This window comes from Macadamia integrifolia, chromosome 8 (genome assembly GCF_013358625.1).
Source record: "Macadamia integrifolia cultivar HAES 741 chromosome 8, SCU_Mint_v3, whole genome shotgun sequence".
Lineage (NCBI taxonomy): Eukaryota > Viridiplantae > Streptophyta > Magnoliopsida > Proteales > Proteaceae > Macadamia > Macadamia integrifolia.
The window spans coordinates 10,710,059-10,729,882 of record NC_056564.1 but is presented as its reverse complement, the minus strand read 5'-3'; the positions used below and the strand labels follow the sequence as shown (position 1 = coordinate 10,729,882).

General features: G+C 38.3%; 2 protein-coding genes across 2 annotated transcripts; both read right to left on the bottom strand.

Moving 5' to 3' along the window:
* Positions 1-1,402: 1,402 nt before the first annotated feature.
* LOC122085988 (protein NRT1/ PTR FAMILY 5.6-like) lies at positions 1,403-4,666 on the bottom strand. Its single transcript, XM_042654630.1, has 3 exons — positions 4,562-4,666; positions 3,919-4,463; positions 1,403-3,710 (listed from the first exon to the last, which is right to left on the bottom strand). The coding sequence occupies exons 2-3, from the start codon at positions 4,047-4,049 to the stop codon at positions 2,918-2,920; spliced, it is 924 nt and encodes a 307-aa protein (XP_042510564.1). The 5' UTR covers positions 4,050-4,463; positions 4,562-4,666; the 3' UTR covers positions 1,403-2,917.
* Positions 4,667-11,716: 7,050 nt separating this feature from the next.
* Positions 11,717-15,617, bottom strand: LOC122085987 (protein NRT1/ PTR FAMILY 5.6). The gene is made up of 4 exons (XM_042654629.1): positions 15,378-15,617; positions 13,645-13,862; positions 13,002-13,546; positions 11,717-12,795 (listed from the first exon to the last, which is right to left on the bottom strand). The coding sequence occupies exons 1-4, from the start codon at positions 15,529-15,531 to the stop codon at positions 11,919-11,921; spliced, it is 1,794 nt and encodes a 597-aa protein (XP_042510563.1). The 5' UTR covers positions 15,532-15,617; the 3' UTR covers positions 11,717-11,918.
* Between the last annotated feature and the right edge of the window lie 4,207 nt (positions 15,618-19,824).

Sequence of the window (19,824 nt, the reverse complement as noted above, 5' to 3'; positions counted from 1 at the left end):
CATTGTGGGACTTAAAGGCCCATTTGTCGTAGAAAAAAAGTAATCCAAAAAGTACGGTCTATCATTTGGGAAGCATCTTGGGTCTGAGCCTATGTATGGGCCCATGAACCGTACATGGGTCTAAATCCCTTATAACTTGCCATGTTTGAAACAGTTCAGCACCAACCCATATTAAAAGCAAAGGCCGTGAATTTAAGAATGGGCTTCATTTGTTACAGTTGATGTTTGGAACAAAAGGATTCCGGTTACGGAAAAGGAGGATTCCATAAAAGAGAAAGACGAATGACGTACGCAGAGAGAGAGAGAGAGAGAGAGAGAGAGAGAGAGAGAGAGAGAGAGAGAGAGAGAGAGAATTCTAGTTATCTCATTGCATGTTGTGGGCCTTGAAGGCCTATAGGTCACAAAAGAAGTTATCTAAAATCTAGGAGAATTTGGGCCTGACATTAGAAGGCCCATAAACGTACATGGGTCTGAAATCTCTCAGTAGACAGTTTCAATAGCTTGCGATGTTTAGTACGGATTGAGCACCCAAAAGGCCAATGGGGCTAAACTCTAGAGTCCACATGAGTGATTACATAAAAATGGGTCTTCACTGTAAAGGCCCAATGCTTACGGCCGCAGCGGTTTAGGTACACTCTTTGACTGAATATTATTATTATTATTATTTTTGTCATGTAACAAAGGAATGTGTTGTTTTGAGAAATCTACGAAGACAATATGAGCTATTAATTTTAATGATTTTTTAAATCTAAATCGTTCATTCTCACTCACTTAGAATTGGGAGTACCTGTGCATACATGAGATGCATGGTAATACAAACAAGGTATATTTTACTGAATTAGACCAAGGGGGTTGTTGAGTTGGCAAGGGACTTCATCTTAGGAAATGTATGGTTTTAAGTTTAACTCCTCTTATCTCCTGGGGCCACTCACAAGGGGGTGTTTAGTGCTCTCATTGCTTTCTGTGAAAATTGAATGGTTCTCATTCAACTTCGGTATGACCTGGTCCAAGCGATTGTGGGGTCAGCATGGACCCACGAGACTAGTCAAGCCGAAGGCTTGGATAAAAAAAAAAAAAAAAAAATTAACACATGACTAAACTAAAGTATGTTTTACCTATCCAATGGTCAGAATAGGCACATCATTTGCTTATGTGGCAGAATACATGCTTTGTGGCGTTAGGGAAATAATAAACCCTTGTGACAATAATAATTTTTTTTTTCTTTTAATAGCTTTTGACAAAGACGATATGATCATTTGTTAAATTAAGAGTACTTTTTAAGGGTTGAAGAGACAAGATACGTATTTTTTTGGGTCAGACTATGGCATTGGAATTTTTTTTAATAATAATAATAAGGGAAATTATCTAGTACCACCCCTAAATTTGAAAATAACTTGGAGTGACTCATAAAAATGAAAATAATATCCACCACACCCCTGATTTGTAACACCGTTAACTAAAAGTGGGAAATGACATTTTTACCCTTGTACTTAAAACTCTAAAAAGAGTTCATTTTTACCCTTCCAAACCCTTACATATTATCACCGTCAGTTCAGCTGCAACCCTAGCTGGGCGATTATAACCCTAACAGCAGCAGGCAGAAGCTACGGTGGGTAGCTCCGCACCAAATCTTCATCTGCGACCCCAGTAGAGAAAACCCCATCTTTCTCCTTCTGAAAGGAAGAAAATTATTGAAGTTATTACCTCAATTTACCTCGTTGGCTGTTATCAATGATTTCTTAGAAGGGACGAAGGTGTGATGCAGAGCGAACTCAGGCAGTGTGGTTTTGAAACCCTATCGTCCAAGAGTGAGAATTGTATCAGTGAAGCGCAAATTGTAATCGGAGGCGTCGAAATAAGTGAGACCAGCACTAAAGCTCCGAAATTCAGGTGGGATTTTTCCTGTCAGTTGATTGTAGTAGAGCTCAAGCTGCCACAAATTCGTAAGCTTCACGATATTAGCTGGGATCTTGCCAGATAGATTGTTATCGGCGAGTTCTAGGTCGATGAGTCCAATAAGTTTTCTGATGCCTTTGAGAATAGGTCCTTCAAGGCTGCAATTGGAGAGGTACATCCAGAACAACTTTTGGAGCTTCAAAACCTCTAGTGGGAATGGAGCATTGTCGAAGAAATTATTGCCGAGACTCAGAAAGGCAAGATTTGTCATGTTTGCTAGTGAACTCCATGGGAAAGGACTTGAAATCCCACTGGAATTCAAGCTCAACAGTTCTAATTGGGCTAGAGTGGATAAATCAGGGATTGTAGTACAGGAGAAGGAGTTATACCCAAGATCTAAGTACCGCAAATAACTGCAATCCCTCAAAGCTTCTGTGATGGTACCGTACAAGAAATTTGATCCAAGATCTAGTTTCTACAAGTATAGAAGCTGATAGAGGTTGTTTAAAGGGATAACACTGACTAGATTTCTATTACCCAGTTCAATACTTGTTACTGAACTGTCCGAATTACAGGAAATTTCGGTGAAATTGCAAGGTTGATTATCTGGTGTCCATGAATCGAAAATAATGGTGTCTGATCTCCGAAACGCAGCTTTGAATTTGATGTCAAAATCATCTGATTGGGCAACATATAAGAGAGACAATAAGAAGAGAAGAAGTAGATCCACAAACATGGAGGGTGGTGAAGGTAGAGAATAAACCCTTATTCTCATCTGGGATGCCTCCTATAACATCTTCCTCTTCCTTTTTTCTTTGCAGGTATGCAGAGCAGAGGTAGTCGGAGCAGATTGTAATCGAAGGTCATTATAGTAACTAACATACCCATAAGGGTAGATTGGCCATTCAGCGAAAAAATGATTGATGACATCATCATTTAATCAGGCCATCAATTCTATCTCATCTCTCACACCATGAGAGTCAGCAACAGCAGCCCTTGCACATTTTTGTAAGAAGCCCATCTAGCTACCAACATAAAGGTGCATAAGTTCACCCCCATTCATGGCTGCCAACAACCAATAAAACTTGTCCAAGCGACTACTGTTCAAGTCTTTCCCAAACCAACTCCTCCCATGCCTTTGTGTTATAACATGATCAACAACAGTTATCAATAGACTACTGAGGAAGTTCCCAAGCCCAATCACACTGAGATATAAAGCTATTCCTAAGCTTCTCATCTTATCAGGAACTTGATCATAGAAGTACTCTTGGAGGCCAACTAGAGCAAACCCATCTCCAAAACCCATGATCATGAATTGTGGAGTTAACCAGAACACACTCATACGACTAATTCCCCTCTCTACTGCTTCAAGTCTCTTTCTTTCCACCAATGCAGCAGTAATCATGGTTACACTTACAAACCCCATTCCTATACCAATCCTTTGTAGGATTTCAATCCTTCTTTCTTTGCCTCTGGCTTTTCTCAGTACAGGTTCTAGGATCTTGTCATAGATGACTACAGCAATGATCATTCCAATTGCAGAAAGAGAATAGACTGTAGCTGGTGGGACCATAAAAACATGGTGGTGGCTTGTGCTTATCCGACGGTTCATGGTACTTGCTTGTTTGATGAAAAATGTAGAGGTTTGTGCCACACATATTCCAAATGTCAAGGAAGATAGCCATATAGGGACCACATTGAGAATTAGCTTCATCTCTTCCACTTTGGTCACTGTAGACAATCTCCATGGACTCTGCTGCTTCTCACTTGATCCTTTCTCCTTTTCTTCACTGATTGCAGCTTTGTCCAAGAACCTAATATATCCAAATATTACATCAGAAAGGAAGATACAGACCCAATTTTAATTTATAGGATATAATCTTATTGGGGATCCACGTGAAAGTAATAATTCCACACTGGATATGAGCATCCCGATGTGGAGACTTATTAGGTACTTGAGCACTCTCTCCTTAATGGCTACCTATAAGTAACAAATCTAAGGTTTTTAGTGTCTTTACTTACTTGAGCTTAGGTGTGTGGCACAAAAGCCTCCCCTGGTTCTTGTTTGTTTTGGGTACTTCATATAACTGAGCAGGATCAGAAGGATGGGGAAGACTTCTCTTGGTTATAGCGGCCACCATAACCTGCAACATGGGTGTTAAAGGGCTGCCTTATGGCTTCCTGAATCGGTAAAATGGCCTTCCAATGAAGAAGATTATGATTGTAATGGCCATAACTGCAGAGAGAATGATATCTGCAACACCCCAACTGACATAGTCTTGCACATAAACTACCACTGTTACACCAAGCACTAGACCACTACAGAGACCAAAGTTCCACCAGTTGAAGTAAGACATCTTCTTCTTTCTTTCTTCAGAATGATCATCGTCGAACTGGTCAGCTCCGAAGCTCTCTAGAGAAGGTTTGTGACCTCCTGTTCCTACTGAGATCAAGTACATGGAAAGGAAGAAGATGATCTCATGGATCTTTGTGGAATTGGTACAATTGTCCATTTTGCAAGGCTTCAACCTTGGTATTAATTCAGACATTGTCAATAGGGTCAGGCCCTGTTTTATCATTCAAAGACTCATTAATCTTTTGTATCAAATTTAGGTATTGATATTAGCTAGGCATGTAGTGATCTGTTAGAGATGAAATTAATTACCAAGAGATAGATAAAGGATGAGATTAAGACTGCATTGAATCTTCCAAAGTATGAGTCTGCAAGGAACCCTCCGATCAGTGGCATCATTGTTGTTACTCCAGACCATTCTTCGCCGCTGTCGTAAGGTCTTGATGGATCACTTTGGTGAGGTATATGATGAGATTAGTTGCAATTCCAAATAGCTTAACCTCTCACTGAACTCAATTGCTGTCCCATAGGATGAAGAAAGGTCAACACATAGTAAGGCATAATTAAAGATAACCATCAGAAAGGTAACATTGATAGATTAGGTTCTTTTAATTTGAAAGATTACTAGATTCAATCGCAAGAGGTAAGCTCAGATTGCAAGGACCAATGCCTCACAAGGTCATGGATTCAACTCTGCTTGGGCCTACCTCTCTGACCAATATTAGAAGTTGCAAAAGCCTGGGTAGCAACTTAACGTTGCTAGAGTGTAGGCTTAGCTCTTTGTCCAAGCTCACTTTCTCAAAGATGCAATTTGAATTTTTTTGGGGCCAATGTATGATGATGCTTAGCTCTTTGTCCAAGCTCACTTTCTCAAAGATGCAATTTGAATTTTTGTGGGGCCAATGTATAATGATGCTTAGGTTAGCCATAGGATGCTGCTTACCTAAGAAAGGTAGAGGATCCAGAATCAAAGTGAGTCCAAATCATCTACCTCGTGGGGAGAGGAGTTACCCTCCCCATATGGAACTCCTCTCCTCACATGCGATCTAACTGGTCAAGAAGGGAAGTAATTAATTGCATCATTGACTTATGGGAGGTCTGATGTCCCATGGACGATGGATCTCATGTGGGGTGTTATCACATGAGGAGAAGATCCGGGCTCAAAATAAAGTTGACGTCATATTATGTTGTCAGCCTACAGTAAGAACCTCACAAAGTATGAGAGAGAGAGAGAGAGTCTCTCGGGCTGGGCTAAGGATTGCCAACTTGAAATTAAGTGCGATTTTAATTGGATTAGCCTTTCGATTTGAACCTATTCCCTGAACCATCCTTCGACAGAGAAAGAGACAAGAGTCCAAGGGGGGCATTTGTCCTTAAAGGTCAAAACTAAGAAAGTGACCCTAGGAGACGACTTACATGGTTTTTACCACTTTAACTTGTACGTACTCCATAAAAATTCTCTTGAAAAGAAATTCTCCTTGTTTAGGTAATATTTAAGGTTTATATTAGTAGTTTTGTGTTGTTCTCCATTAGTTTTTTTACTTTACACCATCATTTCTTTTGGGTAGGGAGAACAGGACACTCATAGAATGAAGAGACATAAGTGTGGGTTTTCTTTAGAAACTTTTGTAGTACACTTTGGATATTTGACTATTCTTTTTTCTTCAAGAGCCACACGAACATATCGTCCCCGCCTTGGAATGGTATTTTTTTTTTACTCTTCTCTCTCTCTCTCTCTCCTCTTATTATTTAAGACAAAAATGATTGAAATGTTGGGAGTTAGAGAGGTATATATGGTTCTACTGCATTGGTACTTTGTAAGCTTAAAGAGTTATCTTCGACTAACTAATATCTTAAGATTTTGAGTTGGACGCTCTAACATGGTATTAGAGCTTAATTCTATAGATATGCTGAAGCTATAGGTGATGGAGAGTTTGAAGAGTTCTATAGGAAAAACAGGAGAATGAAGGATTTAAGACCCGAATGAGCTTGAGAAATAGAGTTAGAGAATAGAGAAGAAATTCTATTACAAATGATATAATAAAGTGGTTAATTAAGCATTCAACAGAGTCCACAAGCAGAGAATTACAACAAAGTTTGAAAATTTTAAGTTTCTGCTGGATCCTTACCGACAATGAAAAGGGAGGCTTTCCAAACACCAGTGGAAGCTCTGAGAGGGATTCTTCCTTTATGATCAACGGATGAATCATAAACCCATTTCTCCTCATCAACTTCTTCTACCTCTCCCCTCTTTATCTTCACCAATCCCTGCTCCATCTCCATTAGCAAAAGAGAGTAGTAGTAGTACCTCAAAAAAATAAAGGAAGAGAGAGATGGATAGATTGTGGGTAAGGAGAGAGGGCTTTGTTCCTACTTATATGGAGATTCCCCTACTTTGGGGGCAAGTGGGGTTGGCCTTCTTCTGGGCTGGAAAACAATGAGATTAAGAACTCATATACGGTACTAAGATGTCACTATTGAACTGTAGATTGGAATAGCACCCACTGTCGACTTAGGGTATCCTGTTTTGAGACCCAAGTCAAAATGAAGGTAAAAGAAACAAAAAAATCACCATCATCTTCTTCTTTAATGGATGGATCCAGAAGTGGTTCCAGTGGTAGTCAGTTACAGCAATAAATGTAATAAATGAGGGAATTCATAATTGCTCTCTGGGCCTTTTTTTTCTTTTCTTTTCTTTGCCAATTGGTGTTCATGCCGGATTGCAGGTCTATCCATATGAGAAGGAAGAAAGAGAATCTGCTTTTACTTCCTTTCTTTAAGACTTTACCTTTCTCTCCCTAACGTAGTGGCTACCCTAATTAGTCTCTCTGAGGATCAGTCGAGGTGCGCGTAAGTTGGTCTGAACACCTTGATTAAAATATATATTTTAGTGGGGAAATGATTAGTAGGTTAGAGGGGGTTTCTAAAGGTTATGCTGTTCATCACCATTAACAATTGATGTGTGTCAATTTTTTTTTTATTTGGTAAAATTGACGAGTGTCAAATTGTTGAACCACTGAAAAGGCAACTCTTTTTTTTTTTTTAAATTAAAAGAAAGGCAATTTTAAATTAAAAGAAAGGCAACTAACTCATATTCTTAGGTGCTAGAACAGAAGATAATGGTAGAATGCCTTGTGTCTTTCATTGATCTATGTTATATTTATATGCAAAATCTTACCAACCTAGGTACATTATAGAAAATAGAGTTACCAACTACAGAATATAAAATTACCATAAAACTATGGTTTACAAAGGTAGGAGATCCACACTTGCCATATGTATGGAGATGGATATGGTAGAGAATATGTGAATGAAGAGAATCTTGGCATGGTTGTATCCTTGGCTTATAGGATCCACACTTGCCATATGTATAGAGAGTAAATATGGTAGAGCATATGCGCATGGTTGTATCCTTGGATTATAGGATAACTAATTTAGGGTGTCCTAATTTGAGAAACCGTTCCATATTGGTTGATACACCCCCTCAAGATGATGATTTGATGGGTCGAATCTTCAGTTTGTCACTTAGGTACTGGAACCGAGTTGTGGACAGACCTTTGGTCATGATATCAGTCAGCTGATCATTGGTGGAGATAAATTAGACTGTAAGCTCCTTCTTAACCACCTTATCATGAACAAAGTGAAAATCAATCTCGATGTGTTTTGTTCGCTCGTGAAATACTGGATTTACCGAAAGATATGTGGCACCAATGTTCTCAAACCAAAGCATTGGAGTTCGTGAACTCAGGATCCCGAGATCTTGAAAAAGTGATCGAAACCATGTAATCTCTACAGATGCATTGGCCAAGGATTTGTACTCCGATTCAGTGGAGGAAAAGGCCGCCATTTTTTATTTCCTTGAGGTCCATGAGATAAGATTTGGGTCAAGAAAGATAGCATAGCCGCCAGTAGATTTTCGATCATCAGAGTTTTCTGTCCAATCAGCGTCAATGAATGCCTACAATTGAAGATTGGGGGATCTGGAAAACAGGAGACTATGTGACTAAGTGTGCTTTAAAAAACAGAGTATTCGCCTGATTATAGTCCAATGTTCCTCTGTCAGAGAGTGCATAAACTGACATGCCCTATTCACAGCGAAAGCCACATCAAGGCGTGTTAGAGTAATATACTGTAGAGCACTAACGGCTGATCAATATTTGGTACCATCTTGTAGAGGCACACCCCCTATAGTGGAGAGTTTCATATTAGTGGCAATGGGGGTGGCAGCTGGCTTACAACCATCCATACCTTCTTTATGTAGGAGATCCCAAATGTATCGTTTTTGAGACAACATAATACCCTTTGAATGTGGAACAACTTCAATCCCAAGAAAGAAACGTAGATGTCCTAGATCCTTAATAGAAAATTCTGCACTTAACTGAGTCAAGAGGTTGGTGATATGGCTTTGCTTATTGCTTGTGACCAAAATATCGTCAACATAAACAAGCAAATAAGTAGTCAAGCTTTCTTTATGATAAATAAAGAAAGAGGGATCCGTTTGAGATGCTATAAAGACATGTTGGAGCAAAAAGTTGGATAGACGATGGAACCAGGCCCGAGGGGCTTGTTTCAGCCCATACAAGGATCGATGTTATTTGCACACATGATAGGGGTGATTTGCATCCTCAAAGCCTTGTGGTTGGGTCATGTAAACGTCCTCCGCTAAAATGCTACGCAGGAACACATTATGTATGTCCAATTGACAAATGAACCAATCCTGGGATACGACAAGGGAAAGAATGGTCGGAATATTGGTGGCCTTGATGACAGGCTAAATGTCTTATCAAAGTCGATGCCTTGTTGTTGATGGAATCCCTTGGCCACTATACAAGCCTTATACCGTTCGAAGGAACCATCAGCCTTTCTTTTGATTTAGTAGACCCATTTGCACCCCACTAGGTTCATATGATCACGCCGGGAAACCAACGACCAAGTGCCATTGCGTAAAAGCGCATTAAAATCATCTGCCATAGCAGACCGCCATTTAGGGATTTTAGTAGCCTGTGAAAAATAAGTTGGTTCAATAGATGATAGTGGTGGTATGAGTTTGGGTTTGGGGAGGACGTAGAACCATTGGATGGGTGGAGGTTAAGGGCTGCATGGATGAAGGAGGTAGGGGCTTGGGAGCAATGGAGGGTTGGTGCTAAAGGTCTTAAAGATGTCGAGTTTTTGGTTGAGGGGAGTGAGAGGGAGGAGGTAAGGGTGAGGCAATTAGGGATGGGGATGCCTATTGGGTGAGGTGGGTGGGTAGGGGAGAGAATGGAGGGGATTGAGGAGGGGGATGGAGAGGAGGTATTGGGATTTAGGATATGGGGGAAGGTGAGGGAATGGACATGGAGGATGAACCCCACGCTTGATTGTGAAGAGGAGGGTGAGGGGGAGGGCCCAAGATTGAAGGTCGAACAAAGAGGAATTTGGTCTCATCAAATCAAACATGGTTGGCAATGTAAAAACGGTGTGTTGAAATATTCATACAATGATAGCCCTTATGGGAGGGGCTATATCCTAAGAATACAAATGGAGCAGATCGAAAATCTATTTTATGTCAATTGTATGGACGCAAAAATGGGAAACATAGACACTCAAAAATACGAAGAAATTTGTAATCTGGAGTTATATGAAAAACTATTTGATATGGAGAGACTCCTTTATTGACAAGGGATGGCATCATGTTGATAAGATACACCGTTGTCTCAAATGCAAAATGCCAATAATGCTAAGGACTTTATTATGACCAGTTTCCACAATATGGCGATGGCGCCTCTCAACAGAGCCTTGTTGCTCGTGAGTGTGGAGACATGGTAGGCAATGTTGAATGCCAAAGGGGGAGAAGAATTGGGAAGCATGTGATACTCTCTACCCCAGTCAATTTTTTTCTTTCAAAATAACATTCCACTAATGCTTGGAATTATTAGAAAACTGAAAGCTCGTCTGATTTTTTAACTAGTGGATAATACCAAATATGATTAGTTGCTTCATTAAGAAAAAGTAAAAATTAACGACGTCCTGCCAAAGAAAGAAAAGGTTTGAGATCCCAGATATCACTAAAAATAACATCCGATGTAAATGTACTACGAAAGGCGGAGGGAGGTAAAGAAAGTCTACTAACCTTATCAAACTGGCAAGCAGAACATAAGGATCCTAATTTATTTTGAAAATAAGGTAATAGAATGGCTTCAAAGCATTGTGGGACTTAAAAGCCCATTTGCCGTAAAAAATAAGAAATAAAACAAAAATAAAAAAGTAACCCAAAACGTACGGTCTATCATTTGGGAAGCATCTTGGGTCAGAGTCTATGGGCCCATGAACCGTACATGGGTCTAAATCCCCTACAACTTGCCATGTTTGTAGCAGTTCAGCACCAACCCATATTAAAAGCAAAGGCCGTGAATTTAAGAATGGGCTTCATTTGTTATAGCTGATGCTTGGAACAAAAGGATTCCGGGCACCAAAAAAAAGGAGGATTCCATAAGAGAGAAAAAGGAATGACGCACGCAGAGACAGAGAAGAATTCTAGTTATCTCATTGCATGTTGTGGGCCTTGAAGGCCTAATAGTATTAGGTCACAAAACAAGTTATCTAAAATACGGGAGCATCTTAAACCTGACACTAAAAAGCCCATAAACACGCATGGGTCTGAAATCTCTTAGTAGTCAGACCCAATAGCTTGCGATGTTTAGTGCGGATTGAGCACCCAAAAGGTCCATGGGGCTAAACTAGTCCCACATGAGTGATTACATAAAAATGGGTCGTGACTGTAAAGGCCCAAGGTTTACGGCCCATCAGTTTAGGTACACTCCTTGAGTGATTTTATTTATTTATTTTTGGGTTTGGGTATTCTATGTAACAAAAGAATGTGTTATTTTGAGAAATCTACGAAGACAATATGAACCGTTAATTTTTATGATTTTTTTTTAATCTGAATCGTACATTTTCACTCAGAATTGGGAAGTACATTTGAATGCATGGTAATACAAACAAGGTATATTTGATTGAATTAGACAAAGGGTAGTCAAGTTGGCGAGGGACCTTCGCCTCAGAAGTTGTGTGGTTTTGAGTTCGACTCTTTTTACGTCATTGGAGCCACTCATACAGGTTGTTTAGTGCTCTTCAATGCTTTCAATGAAAATTGAATGATTTTCATAGGTCAGTATAAGCTTGTGGGACTAATCAAGCCCAAAGTATATCATGTGAGAATACATGACTAATCTTAAAGTATGTCATACATATCCAATGATCGGACTACACAAATCATTTGTCTATGTTATGGAATACAAGTCTTGTGACAGTAGGAAAATTACAAACCATTGTGACAATAATAACTCATCATCTTCTTTTCTTCTTCTTCTTTTTTTTTTTCCCTGAGAAAGCCAGTATGATCCACTGTTAAATTAAGAGTTTTAAGGGTTGAAGAGACAAGATAGACCTCTTTTTTTTTTTTTTTCAATTTTTATTTTGAGTTTGATAATAATAATAAAGCGATATTTTGATACTATAATTCTTTTGCGAAGAGAGATCAAATTTGAAATTTGAAATCTGGAAATTACAAAAGAAAAGAGAGAGATCACATAAAGTACCAATATACCAAAGCTAAAATCACACTCTCCTTCAGTGGTTCTGCAACTCCTTATGATATGAACATAACAGACATATATCAATAAACTGATAATCAGGCCATCAATTCTATCTCATCTCTCACACCTCGAGAGTCAGCAACAGCAGCCCTTCTCTGCACATTTTTGTAAGAAGCCCACCTAGCTACCATCATATAGATGCATAAGTTCACCCCATTCATGGCTGCCAACAACCAATAAAACTTGTCCAAGCGGCTACTGTTCAAGCCTTTCCCAAACCAACTCCTCCTCCCATGGCTTTGTGTTACATGATCAACAACAGTAATCAATAGACTACTAAGGAAGTTCCCAAGCCCAATCACACTGAGATATAAAGCTATTCCTAAGCTTCTCATCTTATCAGGAACTTGATCATAGAAGTACTCTTGGAGGCCAACTAGAGCAAACCCATCCCCAAAACCCATGATCATGAATTGTGGAGTTAACCAGAACACACTCATAGGACTAATTCCTCTCTCCACTGCTTCAAGTCTCTTTCTTTCCACCAATGCAGCAGTAACCATGGCTACACTTACAAACCCCATCCCTATACCAATCCTTTGTAGGATTTCAATCCCTCTTTCTTTGCCTCTGGCTTTTCTCAGTACAGGTTCTAGGATCTTGTCATAGATGACTACAGCAATGATCATTCCAATTGCAGAAAGAGCATAGACTGTAGCTGGTGGGATCATAAAACCATGGTGGCGGCTTGTGCTTATCCGACGGTTCATGGTACTTGCTTGTTTGATGAAAAATGTGGAGGTTTGTGCCACACATATTCCAAATGTCAAGGAAGATAGCCATATAGGAACCACATTGAGAATTAGCTTCATCTCTTCCACTTTGGTTACTGTAGATAATCTCCATGGACTCTGCTGCTTCTCACCTGATCCTTTCTCCTTTTCTTCAATGATTGCAGCTTTGTCCAAGAACCTATATACCCAAATATTACATCAGAAAGGAAGATACAGACCAATTTTAATTTTATAGGATATAATTGTGTTGGGGTTCCACACGAAAGTAATAATTCCACATAGGATATGAGCATCCCGATGTGGAGACTTATAGGTACTTGGGTGGTCGCTCCTTAATGGCTAGCTTTAAGTAACAAATCTAAGGTTTATAGTGTCTTTACTTACTTGAGCTTAGGTGTATGGCACAAAAGCCTCCCCTGGTTCTTGTGTGTCTTGGGAACTTCATATAATTGAGCAGGATCAGAAGGATAGGGAAGACTCCTCTTGGTTATAGCTGCTACTGAAACCTGCAACATGGGTGTTAAAGGGCTCCCTTCTGGCTTCCTGAATCGGTAAAATGGCCTTCCAATGAAGAAGATTATGATTGTAATGGCCATAACTGCGGATAGGATGATATCTGCAACACCCCAACTGACATAGTCTTGCACATAAACTATCACTGTTACACCAAGCAGTAGACCACTGCAGAGACCAAAGTTCCACCAGTTGAAGTAAGACATCTTCTTCTTTCTTTCTTCAGAATGATCATCGTCGAACTGGTCAGCTCCGAAGCTCTCTAGAGAAGGTTTGTGACCTCCTGTTCCTACTGAGATCAAGTACATGGAAAGGAAGAAGATGATCTCATGGATCTTTGTGGAATTGGTACAATTGTCCATTTTGCAAGGCTTCAACCTTGGTATTAATTCAGACATTGTCAATAGGGTCAGGCCCTGTTTTATCATTCAAAGACTCATTAATCTCTTGTATCAAATTTAGGTATTGATATTAGCTAGGCATGTAGTGATCTGTTAGAGATGAAATTAATTACCAAGAGATAGATAAAGGATGAGATTAAGACTGCATTGAATCTTCCAAAGTATGAGTCTGCAAGGAACCCTCCGATCAGTGGCATCATTGTTGTTACTCCAGACCAATAATTCACATTCTTCGCCGCTGTCGTAAGGTCTTGATGGATCACTTTGGTGAGGTATATGATGAGATTAGTTGCAATTCCAAAATAGCTTAACCTCTCACTGAACTCAATTGCTGTCCCATAGGATGAAGAAAGGTTAACACATAATAAGGCATAAAGATAACCATCAGAAAGGTAACATTGATAGATTAAGCTCTTTTAAATTGGAAGATTAATAGATTCAATCCCAAGGGGTAAGCTCAGATGGCAATGACCAACACCTCACAAGGTCATGAATTCAACTCTCCTTGGGCCTATCTCACTGACCAATAGTAGAAGTTGCAAAAGCCAGGGTAGCTACTTAACATTACTAGAGTGTAAACTTAGCTCCTTGTCCTAGCTCACTTTCTCAAAAAAATGCAATTTCAATTTTTTGGGACCATGGTTTAATGATGCTTAGGTCAGCCATAGGATGCTATTTACATAGAAAAAGGTAAAGGATCCAGAATCAAAATCAGCTACCCTGGAACTCCTCTCCCCACATGGGATCCTACCAATTAAGAATAATAAAAATAATTAATTACACAATTGACTTGTGATCTGATACTCAATGGACGATGGATCCCATGTGAAGAGTTTAGCACATGAAGAGAAGATCTGGGCTCAAAATAAAGTTGACGTTGTATTATATTGTCAGCGTACAGTAAGAACCTCACAAAGTATATGAGAGAGAGAGAGAGAGAGAGAGAGAGAATCACGTCTCTTAGGCTGAGCCAAGGATTGCCAACTTAAAATTAAGTGCGACTTTAATTGGATCAGCCTTGATTTGCACCTATTCTTTGAACCATCATTCGAACAGAGAAAGAGACAGAGACAGAGAGAGAGTCCAAGGGGGACATTTGTGCTTAAAGCTTAAAACTAAGAAAGTGACCCTAGGAAATGACTTACATGTCTTTTACCACTTGACAAGTTGTCCATACTCCATAAAAATTCTCTTGGAAAGAAATTCTCCTTGTTTGGATAATATTTAAGGTTTATATTAATAGTTTTGTGTTGTTCTCCACTAGTGTTTTTTTTTTTTTTTTTTTTTTACCATCAATTCTTTTGTGTAGGAAAGAATGACGAGACAGTAGTGTGGGTTTTCTTCTGAGACTTTTGTAGTACACTTCGTATATTTGACTATTCTTTTTTCTTCAAGAGCCACACGAACATATCGTCCCCCCTACCTTTGGAATAAGTACTTTTTGTTCCTTTACCCCTCTCTCTTCTCTTATTTAAAACAAAATCTATTGAGATGTTGGGATTTATAAAGGTATACATGGTCCTACTTTGATACCTTCGTAAACTTAATAGTTATCTAACATCTAACTGAGACCTTAGACCTTAGATTTTGGGTTGGACACTCTAACATGGCATTAGAGCATAGTTTTCTATAGAAATGTTGAAGCTATAGGTGACGGAGAGTTTGAAGAGTCCTATAGGAAAACAGGAGAAGGATTTAAGACTCGAATGAGCTTAAGAAATAGAGTTAGAGAATTGAGAAGGTAATATTACAAATGATATAATAAAGTGGTAAATTAAGCATTCAACAGAATACACAAGCGGAGAATTACAAGAAGTTTGAAAATTTTACTTCTATGGATCCTTACCGATAATGAAAAGGGAGGCTTTCCAAACGCCAGTGGAAGCTCTAAGAGGGATTCTTCCTTTATGATCAACAGATGAATCACAAACCCATTTCTCCTCATCAACTTCTTCTACCTCTCCTCTCTTTATCTTCTCCAATCCTTGCTCCATCTCCATTAACAAAAGACAGTAGTAGTAGTACCTCAAAAAGCTAAAGGAAGAGAGAGAGATGGATAGATTGTGGGTAAGGAGAGATGGCTTTGCTCCTTATATAGAGAAGATTCCCTTACTATGGGGGCAAGTGGGTTGGCCTTCTTCTGGGCTGGAAAACAATTATAGATAATGACTTATGAGATTATGAACTCATCATGACTTTTGAGATACGGTACTCAGATGTCCACTATTGGACCGTAGATGGGAATAGCATCCACTGCCGACTTAGGGTATCCTGTTTTGAGACCCAAGTCAAAAAGATGGTAAATGAAACAAAAAATCACCATCATCTCCTTCTTTAATGGATGGATCCAGAAGTGGTTCCAGTAGTAGTCAGCTACTACGGAGTATACGTTACAACAATATAGAGGCACGAGTGTAATGTGAGGGAATTCATAATTGCTCTCTGGGCTTCTTTTTTTTTTTTTTTTCTTTGCCAATTGGTGTTCATGCTGGATAGCAGGTCTATCCATTCCAGAAGGAAGAAAGAAACAATCTGCTTTTACTTTCTTTTTGACTCCACCTCTCTCTCCTTAACATAGTGTTAAGACTGTTTTAGTGGGGAAATGGATAGTGGATTAGAGAGGGCTTTTATAAGTTCTGCTGTTCATCACCATTAACAGTCGAAGAGTGTCAAAATTTTTTTTTTTTAATTTGGGTAAAGTTGACAAGTGTCAAATTGCTGAACCACAAATTTTTTTTTTAAATAAAAGAAAGGCAACTTATTCGTATTCTTAAGTCACTGGATTGGGTGTTATTGGTGAATCCCATGGTTCTAAATGAATAGGTCGCATCGGTCGGATCATATGGACATGATATTACTTAAGACTGATATTTGATAATCGATTACCAATATTGTTTCAGGTGTAAAATCATAAAGAAAATATAATATTTTGAAAAGTAAGGATAAAAATGATTGATACGTATCAATGTGATGATAGATACCGATAACTAAATCCGAAGCTGGTCTCAGTTTAATCTAGAAAATATTATTAATTTTTTTCCAATAACAATGTGGGGTTTGCAAGGGGGTAGGTGACTTTTCAACCAAAATTTTTTGAAGTCATTTATACTGGGATAATTTTAAACTTTCAAAGATAAGTGTTTGTCTATGTAATACGTGAAATGTTATATATAAGAGGTTAATTCATAAGGAGTGAGGGTTAGGGTTTTGTAATTTCTTCATTGGAATATTAGAAGCTTCGATTATCGCTCAGTGATGGACGTAACTCACTTAAGTATGTGTAAGATTATCCCTTATTATTATTATTATTATTATTATATCATTGTCCATTGAATTGTTAATTCTTACGACATAGGTACAAATCAGCTGTATAGGTCATAAAATGATTTTTTTTTTTTTTACACCTAATACTGATTTGATTCTGACTGATTCGTATCGGCCAAGATTGACATAGATACCCATAACCTTGGTCAACAAAGGATGCCCTACAAAATGTAAAATATAGATATAAAGTGGTTAATCATGTGTGTGGAGAAGAATATGCAAAAGGGTTGCTATTAGATTTGATTCCTAATTAGCTATTGAAATTTTAAAGAAAAGAATACAATGTCCTTAGGGAGTGTATGGAATCTGAGAAGTAATACTTTACATTTGGTGGATACATTGCCATAAAATCTTTTTAGTAAGTATGTTTGGTGAGAGATGAATCAATCCGCTGGCTACATTGCTTCCTATAAATTTGAAATTAAATGAATGAAGCTGTTTTTTATTCTTTCAAGTTCTCCGAGAAATCGTTTTTACTTTTTATCATGTGCTATTGAAAAAGAAAATATGTTTGAAATATGTGCTGTAATTTCTCTCTTTTTTTAAAAAAATCTTTTTATCTAAAAATATATGGGGGAATTTGTACATTATTAAAAGGTGACAATAAAATACACATATTTTAATGTGGACATCCTCTCTATTGTGTCTAGCGAGCATCCAACAGCTAGTAGCACATGGACACCCATCCCAAGTGCTGCCCAGACGTCGAATGTGCACTGTGGAAAATTTGAGTTTCATATTTCTAGTATACATGTGAAATGATAATATTTACCTTCATTAAAAAAAATAATTATCATATTAAAACAAGAAAAAAAAATATTATAAATTACATCTTGAGGATATCAATAAAAAAAATTCTTTTGAGATATTATAATAAAACACATATATATATATATTATTCCTTGCCCCCTAGTCTCATGGATATTATTCTAACACCCCACCGGTTCCCTAAAAATCAGACGAAAATGTTGCACTCAAAGAACAATTGAAATAATTTTGGCATCACCACTCAATAATGGCATGGCAAGTTAGAAGATTCAAACTAGCTAATCTCAGCAGATCTAGTTAAAGTATATTTATTTTACAATATAAGTTATAAAATTGAATTCTTCTTTAGTGCTAGTAGTTGAAGGTCCCAACTTGAAAACATGGATTTCTTCACAAAAAGTAGAAACCAGAGGAAATTTATCTTTGTAATATTATTTATATAAGCTCTGTGGGTAAACATGATTTGTTTGAAGATCAAGTTTATGAAAAAGATGAAAAATAATGGTTGGATTTAGTGGACCATTATCCCATGTCTTATCCATTTAACCAATAAAAAATTAAGTTAATTAATCACGTGTGTATATAACATCTGAAGGGGAAGGTATAGTTGTCTAACCCAACTTTCTGTTAACTTGGAATTGGATTTGTCTCCCAAGTACATGCTTAGCAAATCCGAATATTAGGGAGATGAAGCAATCTAAGTTCATGGACTTTGCCTCACAAAGGCATAATATAGATCAGAATATTAGGGAATTCACTCTTGAGGGGGCACAGAAACCTGGCGGCTCAGAGATATCAGATCCTCTCTCACATGGGAGAGAGATTGGCCACATCTGACGGCTAGGAGCATCTCGAAACCCTAGGTGTGCACTCCAAGGCATACAGATCCTCTCCAGCCGGTGGGTGGTTGAAAAGGGACCAGAAAGACAAAATAGGAGAGAGAAAAAGGAAACCACCTGTTTAGCCACCCACTGGCTGGAGATGATCTAAATCCCACTCCTAAGGGGCTCCTAGCCACCGGATTTGTATTGGGCTCTATCGTGCATAGGAGAAGATCCGAATCCTACTTTCCCTATCTCTATCTCGCCGAACAGAATAAAAGCTTTAACCTTACCTGTCTTGCTAATGCTGACCTAAACAGGATAAAATCTTCACCCTTATCCTACTTGCTAAGGCAAAATGGAATAAAATCTTCAGCCTTACTCTCCAATGGAGGATTAGGTGAGAAATATAATGGATAAAATTTCCAGCCATATGCTTAATGTCATATCAGGATCTCCCATATTAAATCAACTAATTAATTAGAAGTTAATGGAGACAGTTTTATTCATTTGAGTCAAACCATATGATGTGAGCCATCAAAGGCAGTGTTAATTGCTGTGACAAATACAAGCCAATACTTTACATGGTGGGCTGAGCAGTCTTAATCACACTTAGACATAAACTTGCCCAAGAAAATGATGATTAGAAAATTGTTTTTCTATTTTGAACCACCTCCACCACAAAAATTCCAAAATTAATCACTTTGTGTTTTGACACAGGAGAAGGTTATCTTTATGGTAATAATGGGTTAGTCTCCTCTCCATTTAAGTAGAGCATCAAGAAAGCAATTGAGCCAAAGAATTATGAGTGCTATGATGTCAATTCTAGTCTGGAAATATTATTTTTATTGCTATTCTTCATGGTTCATAATGTGTTTTTACATTTCTTTCTTTTTAAATTCTTTTGCTTCCCTTTATTCTCCTCTCATGTCTCCTCTTGATAATTGTGGCCATAGAAGAATATGTAAATCATGTCATGTAGATAATTTTTAGGGTAATTTACAACGCCACCCCCTGGAGAATGCTAATATTATAAGGACACCCCCTCTCTTTCACCAAATTGGACTCAGACCCCCTGTCGTCAGTCAACATTACAGAATATACCAAGAATGTTGATATCAGCAGTTCATATTTTTTTTAAAATACCATTTTACCCTTAAAAATAGGGGAGTGCCGAAATTGCCCTTAAAGATTTTATTCCCAAAATCGATTGAAGAAGAAAACCTAACTCACAACCTAACTTTGAGCAGTGAATCAATAAAGTATGGAGACAAGCAACCCTTAGAGCATGGATTGAACCAGTTGGAGGGGACGAAGAGTACTTTCAATTCTTCAAAAGGCTAGAAGAGCGGAACAGAGAAACATCAGGAAAAAAAAAAA